General features: G+C 40.9%; 2 protein-coding genes across 4 annotated transcripts; both read right to left on the bottom strand.

Annotated features, from left to right (window-relative positions):
* Positions 1 to 51: 51 nt before the first annotated feature.
* On the bottom strand, positions 52 to 3,946 carry stoml3a (stomatin (EPB72)-like 3a). 2 transcript variants are annotated; one of them, XM_047595059.1, is made up of 8 exons: positions 3,785 to 3,946; positions 3,409 to 3,435; positions 2,425 to 2,528; positions 2,197 to 2,269; positions 2,012 to 2,094; positions 1,733 to 1,936; positions 440 to 574; positions 52 to 348 (listed from the first exon to the last, which is right to left on the bottom strand). In XM_047595059.1, exons 1-8 carry the CDS (start codon positions 3,855 to 3,857, stop codon positions 157 to 159), a joined length of 891 nt encoding a protein of 296 aa, XP_047451015.1. In that variant the 5' UTR covers positions 3,858 to 3,946; the 3' UTR covers positions 52 to 156. The 2 variants fall into 2 exon arrangements, with proteins under 2 accessions (XP_047451015.1, XP_047451016.1); XM_047595060.1 differs by lacking the exon at positions 3,409 to 3,435.
* Positions 3,947 to 5,863: 1,917 nt separating this feature from the next.
* Positions 5,864 to 9,727, bottom strand: slc25a15a (solute carrier family 25 member 15a). Of its 2 annotated transcripts, none has more exons than XM_047593456.1 (7): positions 9,563 to 9,727; positions 9,328 to 9,403; positions 8,907 to 9,165; positions 8,221 to 8,361; positions 7,954 to 8,129; positions 7,716 to 7,874; positions 5,864 to 6,131 (listed from the first exon to the last, which is right to left on the bottom strand). In XM_047593456.1, exons 2-7 carry the CDS (start codon positions 9,380 to 9,382, stop codon positions 6,010 to 6,012), a joined length of 912 nt encoding a protein of 303 aa, XP_047449412.1. In that variant the 5' UTR covers positions 9,383 to 9,403; positions 9,563 to 9,727; the 3' UTR covers positions 5,864 to 6,009. The 2 variants fall into 2 exon arrangements, with proteins under 2 accessions (XP_047449412.1, XP_047449415.1); XM_047593459.1 differs by having other exon boundaries at positions 9,328 to 9,417; positions 9,563 to 9,715.
* Between the last annotated feature and the right edge of the window lie 799 nt (positions 9,728 to 10,526).

Raw genomic sequence — 10,526 nt, 5'->3', positions numbered from 1 at the left:
AAATTTGATGTGGATATACATTTAAATATATAATTATGAAATGGCGCCTTCTTCTCAGTAAAACTGTCAAATCTTTTATGGTTAGTAAACACACCGAGATGCCGCTTTCCTAACAGTAGTAACTGACTACATTTACTCTACTTATTCTGACATTATTCACTTCTTGTGCATGAAGCTCTGCAGCATGTCTATGGGCAGTGGGAAGATGATGGTGGAGTTCTTCTCTGCTGCGATGGCGTTGAGAGTCTGCAGGTAACGCAGCTGGAGGCCAGAGGGTGACTCAGCGATCACCAGAGAGGCTTCTTTCAGAGCCCTGGAGGCGTTCATCTCTCCCTCTGCAGCTATAATCTGAAACGCAGACAGACTGCTGTTATTTCTAATGTTCCTTCAGTGATCCGCCTTTCATGTCGAAAACAAACCCTTCCACCGCTCTCCTCACCTTAGCCCTGGCCTCCCTGCTGGCCTCTGCCTCCGCCGCCATGGCTCGCTGCAGCTGCTGAGGCAGCTTCACGTCCTTGATCTCTACGCGCTCGACCTTGATGCCCCACGGATCCGTAGCTTCATCCAGAGCTTCCTGGATTCGTACATAATATACTGACAGTTAATGAGATGACTGTGAAACATATCACCCAACTCAAATTTAGACGTTATTAACCCATTATTTTGTTTTTTAGTGAATTATTTTGCACTGTTTGCCTTTTAAGACAATTGTGTCAGTCAAAACAAACAACTAATACAGGTTTTAAGTTAATAGATTTGTAGTGGCTATGGCCTACTTCATAAACAAACTAAATTCAAATCAAACGGCCACTCAGGGATTTTAGATCACACAGAGATTGTGAGAAAAAAGCCCAATGTCCAGGCAAAAAAAAAAAAAAAAAAATGACATTTGGTGTGGTTTATTTGGACTGGCAAAGAGAAAACATTCATGGATGGCTTCTGCTGCGCTATGACCACACCTTCAAAATAAAAGCACTACCGGGTAATCAAAATAAACAAAATGCTAATGTATTTATGAACCCAACCAAAGGAAACCAAATAAATAATATTTAAACAAGATTAGAAAAGAATAACAAACAGCTACAACAAGATTACTTAAACAAAAGCAAAAAGAAAAGTTTAATCGTGTCCTCTTTTGTCAGTAGGTGAACTGTAGGCTACACATGGTCAAAAAGAGACTAAGCAACTTAAAGAAAATAGACAGAAAAAATATGTAACTAGTGAACTTTTAAAAACGTACCGTACATAAACAAGGAAACGCTGATAACCTTGAAAACTACGAAAAAAGGCACTAACGTCGTTTACGGGAATTCAAGGTAAATCTTGGAGAAACCGAGTGAAAAACGCCATGACGAGTTACTTGGCCATTGACGACCAGGTGGGAGTAGCACCGGAAGTAAAGAAACTGGCTTACTCGGAATGCGGGCTGGGATCGATTGCTTCTGCCTGGTTACCCGGAAGTTGAGACTGGCTCTTTTGGAGGTTGAATTTTTTGAGATGTTGAATTTTTGAGGTTGAATTTTTTGAAATGCTGAATTTGTAAACTGAATTTATTTAAAAATTCATACTGAAACGCTGATGGCAGAAAAACTTCCATACACCAGGATGGTTAGGAAGTAGTTGACCTAAAGATTATCTTAAAGTCAAACATTTTACTCCTGAACATATATATATTTTTTTAATGTTCAACTCTTTACTTCTCTTTACTCTTTACTTCACCGTCCATCCTCACCTGCATACTGAGTGAAATGCCCTCTCTGTCCGACAGAAGCTCTGCAAGGTTTTTAGTTCCCAGCACGTTCCTCAGGGTGGTTTGAGCCAGCAGCCGCGTGGACGAGTGTGCATTGGACACATTGGCCACAGAGGAGATGGGGCAATGTATGCGGAAATACACCACACCATCCACGGACACTGTCACTGAGTCTCTGGTTAGAATCTGCAAAGGTAAATAATAATAATATAACTTTTTGATAGAAAAATGAGAACAAATGATGAAAAAGAAAAAGCATACCTCTTGTGGAGGAATATCAAACGATATAGTCCTCAGATCAACTTTCACAAAGTTGTCAGTACAGGGCAGAACGAAAAAAAGTCCTGGAAAGACATGAATACTAAATGATATGTAACAGTGATTCATTTGCAGCCATAAAACCAGTTCCCTCCAGTGTGTTCTCATGTATGTAATCAACCACAAACCTGGGCCTTTAGGTTTCCTGTCCGTGATCCGGCCGAGTCTAAAAATGACTGCTCGCTCATACTCGTTAACTATCTGGACATTAGAGACAACCACAGAGACCACAATCAAATCAGCGTGGGAAAAGGAAAATTATAACCCAGGTTTTGTACGTAGCCACATCAATGCAACGTGTGGTCAGATGGCAATCAAACCCTGACGGGTAGCACTACAATGAGGACATACTCTACCTTGACACACATAAATATTGTGATGGGGAAGGTTACGCCTATAAAGATGAGGGATATGATCACCAGCAACCAGCCAAAACATCCCAGACTTCCCGAGTTTTTATCTGTAGAGAAAGCGGAAAGACTTTGCAAGCGTTTGGAAAAATATGCAGCAATCCCAGGCTTGTGAGCATTTAAATCCAGACTAAAGGTTACTCTGTTGACATAATTAAGCTACTAACATGATCCGGTGGGACGGCACCTTTCATTAAAGGTGACACGAAACGTCATGCAGTCAGGCAGAGAGCTGCACTGGATTCGCATTTGTCAGTAATGATGACAAATTAATCTCTGAGGAAAGTCACATGAGTTTTGTAAGAAGTTACTGGACTACTAGTGTGTCATCATTAACCCTTAATAGGACTCTCATTGAAATACTTGGAAATTCAAAATTTCCCCCAAAGAGTGTTACTGTAGTTTATAAGAACACTTTTTTTAATTCTTCTGTGAAATGTTTCCAAATCTTTCCTTTTCATGCAGAAAGTCTGAGCTAATGAAGTTACCATATGTGGGTGCTTGCCATTAAGTGGTAAACAAATGTGAACATGTATTTAGACCATTAGAACATTACGTGCTGGTTCAGCCTGTAGTAAACATTATGTGGCCTGTGGTCTCTGCAGTCTATTATTTGAGGATACAATTGGTTCCATCAATGCGCTGATTGGTCTTTTTAATGAAATGATTAAACGCTCAAAACAAATAGTGATGAAGCCCGAACCAAATTTCCAAGAGCCATATTGGCATCTGAGGTTGTTTTAGAAAAGCATAGACTATGTAGAAAGCAAAAAAGACACAAGAAGACAATTTGACAAGTTTAAACCATAGATGTGTGACTTAAACACACCGTTGATTGACTAAATGTTCATTTGCCAAACTATTTCATACTGTTCTTGGGCATTCTTGGAGGAAGTCGCTGGTACATTTTTAAACTTATATGCTACTCACCAAGATTTTCTTTTTCCAATTCAGTGTCTGAAATAAGGTTTGTAAATGGACAGGGTTTAGGAGGTGCTGGATGAGCAACATGGCAGTCAGTAAAGGACGATTAATAATGCTTAGCTCATTAAAGGTGAATGCATAGCCCTGAAAGCGCAGAGTATGTTGTTAATGAATTCAGAGAGTGCTCACTTATTCGTTTTCAGCACCTTTCCACTGTCCTTAGAGCTGTGGCTCAGTTACTAAACTAATAATAAAAGAATTCTGTTAATCTGATCTGTTAAAATCCTCCATCAGGCTAATATAGTTGGATTCCTTTCATATTCTTCCAATAAATTCATTCAAAACTGACACTGTTAAATAAAACATGATGAGAAGCATTTACCTTCAATATTTTCCGTGCTGATCTGTTTACTTTGAGTGATCATCTCTGCTCTGCTGGATGTCGCCGAGATCATTAATGAGTTGTTTGGTGACGGATCAGGAGGAGCAGAGCTGCACTTATTTACCCGTCTCTTCTCCCTATGGGGTGTGCTCTATGCACCATCATCATCATCATCACTTCTCTCTCTCTCTCTCTCTGTAGCTTTGCATAACAACTTTAGGTGTGTGACTTCGGCAGGTAACCTGAACCGTGGAGTCTTGTATCGCCAAGCTTAAAGCTCATCGCTTGTGCTTTTCCATTATATTCCTACGCGCAGGTCAGGGAGTCTCACCTGTTCAGTGCAGGTTATGAATAAATAATCGGTCGAGTGTAAGTTGTGAGACACGAGAACGGGAGAAGGAAGAGGAGGACGTGCTCACAAGTTGAATTACGAAATGAAATATCACATAGGATTAACTAACTATTAAAGTAATGTGTATGCATGCTTTTGTGTTTGTGTGAGCTGCGGGAATTAACGTGGGCGGCTCCGTATTTGCCAGTAATTCATTTTCACTGAGGTCGGCTAAATCGTCTGTCACATGGTGCTTAGTCACATGCTTACCAGCACTGATGATGTAAGCTCAGGTTCATGTGCAAAGTACTATACCCAACATAGTTTCTGAAATGTATCTGTGGCCAGTTGTTTTATTAGCATTTCGAAGCCAGTTCCATTCATATATATATACATATATGTGCCTTAGATATATACTGTATATGATATCACCTGCAGACACACTGTATCCATGTGCAGAGATTCTATCTGTATTTTCTTCATGTATCTCAGTTTTCATGATGGGCTATAACCTTTGGACAGTGGGTGTGTAGCCCCCCCATCAGAGATCAGGTGACACTGCCTGCCTGCCTCTATCTGTCTGAGCTGAGCTACACCCTCACACAGATGTAGAATCTCTGGACCTTCCTGCAGGATTTATGCTTTTTATTTGCCCGATGTCATTTGTTCTCAGAACCTCTCTTCATTCGCTCACTAGTTTCGTCACCACTGCCAATGCTCCATTCTCTTCCTCGTGCTTGTGAACCAGGGATGAGTCGAAATATGTGTGTATTGTTTACGGAAAGAAATCTGATGAATTATCCACATAAACACCAATCAGGCATAACATTATAGCCACCTTCCTAATATTGTGTAGGTCTCCCTTGTGCCTGAGGGTGTCCTGTGGTGTCTGCCAACATGATGTTGTTAGTGGGGGGCCTTTGGGTCCTATGAATTGAGGGGAGAGGCCTCTGTGGATCATCAAAGAGATACTTGATCAGTTTGGGATCTAGTGAATTTGGAGGCCAGGTCAACATCTTGTGCTGTTTTTTTTATTGGGGATGACTACTTTGCTATGGAGTTCGGGTGCCTGGTCTGGTGTAGGTGGGTGGTACATGTCTTAATAGGTCCACATGTTTCCCAGCAGAACACTGACTGTCACAAGATGATCAATGTTATTTACCTCTCCTGTCAGTGGTTTTAATGTTGTGGCTTATCAATGTATATGTTATGTGTTTAGAGCTGCACTGTTTCTGCTTCTCTTCTGCTATTATTGCAACATGCCTCTGGGATTTTACCTGGGGACTGAATAAGCTCTCGGAACCTGACAGTCAGTGTGTAATATGCAGCCTCGTGATCGACTCAGGAGTGACAGGAGCTGGTCCTACTGTGTATAGGAGACTCAGATTGACAGGTCTAGTGTGGCACTCTGTGTGAAACGGTGCGCTGTAGAGAAAGCTCCTGTATCGCTGAATGAAAGCCTCCATATATCCCAAAATATGTTGCATTCCTGTTAATGTGTATTTAAAGGAATTTGTGGGGGGGGAATTAAATATATATATCTAATCAACCAAAGATTTTGCGATTTTAGCATGAAATCTCACAGTTCCACATCAAATGTGGAACATTTCAAGGGGAATCAATGTACACAAAATGCAAAAAGGCGAGTAGTTTATTTCTGTATGTGTTCAAATTTCTGACTCAAATATTAAAAAGTTTATTTTAAACTATTGTGGCCAGCAGCACAACACAAACACACATGCTCCATGTGATTCACAGAGATTTTGTTTTTAATAAATACTTAAAAAGTTCCATCTCAGCCAATATTAACATACAATATAACAATCCTCTCCGTTTAAAAAATACTAGGGGTAGTGTTTAGGTATTTGCTCCAAGTGGAAAAAGATCCCCTACATCAGGAACCAACTCTCTCCATCATAAACTTGCGACTGAACTCGTAAGCCAGGAAGAGGGCTCCGTTGGCAGGGAAGGTGCGTATCAAGGTAGGAGTGAGGCCGGAGTACAGAGCAGCGAACCCTGTGGGGCGACACAGAGAGTCAAACAGCTTCAAAAGTCATTCCCCACAGACAAAAAAGAACTCATCAGCAAGATGCATGGTAACAAGCTGCATACACACTCTGAAACAAAGCCGTCGATGGTGGATTTACAGTTTAGTTCAGCTACAGTATTAAAATCAGCTCATTGGTCCATATTTTTTATTTAAGATTCCATTATATTGCTTTTCTAAGAGACTCTGATTAATGACTGAAGCCGCTGCTGCTCTGCTTTCACAGTGTGGGTCACGCAGACAAGCCATTAGTGTTTCTTTTTGTAGTCTAGTACACTTCAACTCATTATAATAACGAATGGTTCTTTCATTGTGATTAACTTAAGTCAACCTCATTTCTCTCACTCTCCCTGTTCTGCCAGTATAATCGTAACAGAATATAAATCTTATGTTCCAATTTCAGAAAACTGGATAAGCCTCTATCCCAGTTTTGAGAAGCCTCATTATGGTAGCTGGAGTACTCAGAAAGTAATGTGGGTCCTGTTGTGTACATTTTGTACCGGTTTCTGACTACAGCCAGTGAATGACATAACATAAACATAAGCAGCAGGGAAGACTGGAGGTTTGTCCTTTAGTAATGCAAGAACTAAACGGACTTGCCTGCAGTCCTCGTGCTTCACAGCATCTACCAACACCTACATTCCTGCTAGACTAAACATCAAAACCGGAATGTGATGCTGATGGTGTTGATGTCAGGTCCTCTGGTGTAATGGATGTTGGTTTTTGTAAATACTGAATATGATAAAAACTGGGATAGGCCACATAACAGAGACACCGATGCACAAGTAAAGAGATCACTGTCAAAAATCCTTTTTTATTTGTGAGGGTAATTCTGCATATTTAACCTCTTGAGACCCAAGCTATTATTTAGTATGCATTTTTAATTTCTCCACAGTATTTGGGATCAGTAGGACCTATAAAAACTAAGCCTCATCTTTGAACTGGAAGTTTTTGAAAAATGAAAAATGTCCTGATAAGTGGACAATGGGATTATTTCATTATTTATATTATTTTTTTTAAAAAGTCACCAATGTGTGACAATATATAAAACTATTTATTTTAATACCTGAACATGGCTGAAGTCCCAATGTCCTCAAATGAGTACTTGCTAATTAGCAACGTTGTAACTTGTTGGTAAAATCTGTTCAATTTGTGAGTCACATCAAACTAGAAACGTTAATATGCATAAATAAATATTCTTTTAACTTTTGCTACCACTAGATGGCAGATTAAATAATGAGGACAACGGGTTTAAATGAAGCAGAATGAGCTGCGATAAAACCTAGAACTTTGTGTCCCCATATGAGGACGCAGGGTCTCAGGAGGTTAAGCTTCTAATGAAACAAATGTGGGGCAGCACAGAGGTGAATTGGTGATTCTAACTTGGCTGTAGGTGTGAGTGTGGTTGTCCTGCAATAGACTGGTGACCTGTCCGGGGTGTACCCTGGTTGTGCTCCCTCGTTATATGGTGTAAATGAGTAAAGTTATCCAGTACCATGTAATAACTGCCTAGTTATTATGATAAGTTTGAAAAATGCATGTTTTAAACTTACCCTCGTTGCGTACAATAGCCCTGAAGGACTTCACAAAGCCCTCTTGCCTCCCAGCTAGGGAGTAAACCTGGATTCTGGACTTCACACAGTCTATAGGATAGATCACCAACCAAAGACAAGCTCCCCCAAATCCACCACTGAACATGAGTGGAAGGATACCTGCGAACACAAGCTAATTTGATCACTGGGCTACGTGATGTGATAAACTGCAAAAATACCCTAGAGAAAATCACCATACCTATACCCTCCTTGTCCGTCCCCATGTGTTGCGCAAATTCAGACCGACACAGTTCATAGGCGCCGAAAAAGCAGAAGTAACCTGGAATTTCCCTCACGATGGTGGTTGACAGCCCTTGGTAAAAACCCAAAGGGCCGTTTGTCCTCAGGACCGTCTTAACCACGCTCCACACCGTGCTGAGGCCACAACACAAAACACAGTCAGGACAAAGTGAGGTCAACAAAACATGCTACGCTCATTCTGACGTCTCTTTGCGGTCGCGCTGACCTTTTCTGTCCTTTTGCTACCTTGCCTGACATCTCCATCTCGTGCATGGCCTGCAGACGACATTTGACCAGCTCCGTGGGGCAAAGCGCCATGGCTGAGAAGATGGAGGCTAAACCCCCTGCAGACGCCTTCTGAAAATCACTGACGGGCAATGACAAGAAGTACAACCGCAATATATAAACAGTTCGTTTCAATGTACCTGCAGATGTTAGCCAGCATTTCAAAGTATAAACAGAAATAACCTCCACCTATAACGACAAATAAGAGATTATTTATTCGTTCTGTTGTAAAACACATATACGCTACATGTCTCTGACAGTGCTTTAAATGAAAAACAAAAACGTCAGCCTCTCATTAATTGTGATGGGAAAGGGCTCCTGGCTGTACACACAAGTCACCAAAGAAAGTCTAAGGGCCCTCTCCATTTTTTTTTTTAAATCAAATAAATAGTTTCAGTCTTTCCTCTGTGTTGCTAAATTCAGTCCCAAGTTATTACTTTCAAAGTAATCTTGGTTTTTGGTGATGTAAACGTGTTTCATTATTTTATCTGAGAGTTACAACTACAGACAAATCAGGTTAAAAAGCAAGGTCCTCTTTAAATATGAGTAACTTTAAAACTGTCAAGCCATAAAATATCAAACTGAGCTTTTATTTTTAAGAAATCCACAGAAATACGAGCCCCAAACCTGAGTTCGGCCCCTTTGTCCTTCCTGATCAAGAAGCGGACTGCATCCTGGCAGAGGCCGTAGCCCAGGAAGAGCACAGCGTTCTCGGAGATGTTGGCTATGAGGGCCGGGACTGTGCCCTGGTAGAGGCCACGGAACCCCACCTGCCTGAAGGTTGAAACGAAGCAGTGGACGAAGCCACGGTACATGGTGGGAAACGTCTGCATCTTCACCTTTGCGGTGTCAAACGGCTGGCCGCTCAGCACGCAGGCAGTTCCACCTGAGGAAGGAGGTCAAAGCAATGTACAGGTCAAGGGTGAAGGAGGTAGGGTAGGGGTGGTGTACAGGACGTAGATCCACAGACAGGGTCATGTGGCAATATTTTCTCATGAAAAATACAGTACAGTACAATACAGTACAGACAGACAGACAGATCACTCACCTACTGCTCCTGCTGAGAAGTCAATTACTGCCTGTATCACTGGATGTGGAGCCATGATGATTCAAATGATGTGAGCCTGAAAATATACAACTGAAACTATTTAAGTTTTGCGTGATGTCTGCACCACAAAACCAACAAAGCCACGATGATTAAAAAGCATGCACATCAACTGAAGAGTCGCTTCACACTGATACTGACAGACACAAAGGCTGGGAAATAATCTTTTAATTCTCACTTGTGCTCTTCGCGTGGATCTTCGTTCGCTTGGAGACGTCCCCGCATGCACATCTCAGTGCACAAAGTGAAACTTTCTTACACGTGAAGGCTAAAGCGAGTTTCCCTTGTAAGCCGATCCCCGCCCAGACAGACTTTGCACTTCCGTCTTCTCGACAGCGTATTATGAAATCCGTTGCTGAATTTCTTCAAGTCGTTCCTGACTCTGAACCAGGAAGACACGCTAACGCCGAGATTAAAAAATAAATAAATAATAAAAAAAGCCCTCCTTTTTTTTTATTTTGAAACTAACGTGATGACCCCTTATTATTTATATAGGTGCAATAAATTATGACAAAATAACAAAATGAATTTCTTTGCTGGTCTTTGTCACGCTGACAGAAAGTGAAACTTCCAAATGCGGAAGAGAAAGGTTATTGGCTGCGTAAATACTAGCAGCACAAACACTCGTGTAGTTTTACGCATTCGCGTGAATAATGGTGTTATTTGAGCCTCTGAGGAAACTGTCGCATCCTGAATAATCTACGTCCAACCTTTGGGTTTTATGTCATTTACCTGAGACCGGTTGTAATACCACAGAATAACCACACGATGGTAGTATAGTCCATGGTTGGCATAGAAGGGCCACTTACTGGTGCAGCAAACAAGCAGAGAGCAATTATGAGAACTGGTATGTTGGGTTAATTTGACAATTTTTTACCATACCTATTAGATTTTAATAATTATTTTTTAATTGTACCTCTATTTATCTCAGTGCCACTTGTAAGTTAGAGAAGTTTTATTTTTTTAATCATCTGTTTTTAGCTTTGTTTGATCTGAATTTCAAGTGTAATTGTCAGTTATTTTATAAGTTTACAGGTTACATAAATATATCTATACACTGAACATAAATATAAGAACTGTAAGGGTGATATTACGCAAAAGTATGGCACCAAACTAAGCTGTCGCGTTCTTTGGGTGTATTT

The sequence above is a fragment of the Mugil cephalus genome, chromosome 9, assembly GCF_022458985.1.
Source record: "Mugil cephalus isolate CIBA_MC_2020 chromosome 9, CIBA_Mcephalus_1.1, whole genome shotgun sequence".
In the NCBI taxonomy this organism is placed as follows: Eukaryota; Metazoa; Chordata; class Actinopteri; order Mugiliformes; family Mugilidae; genus Mugil; species Mugil cephalus.
Note: the sequence above shows the minus strand (reverse complement) of the source record. Positions and strands in the feature narration are given on the sequence as shown.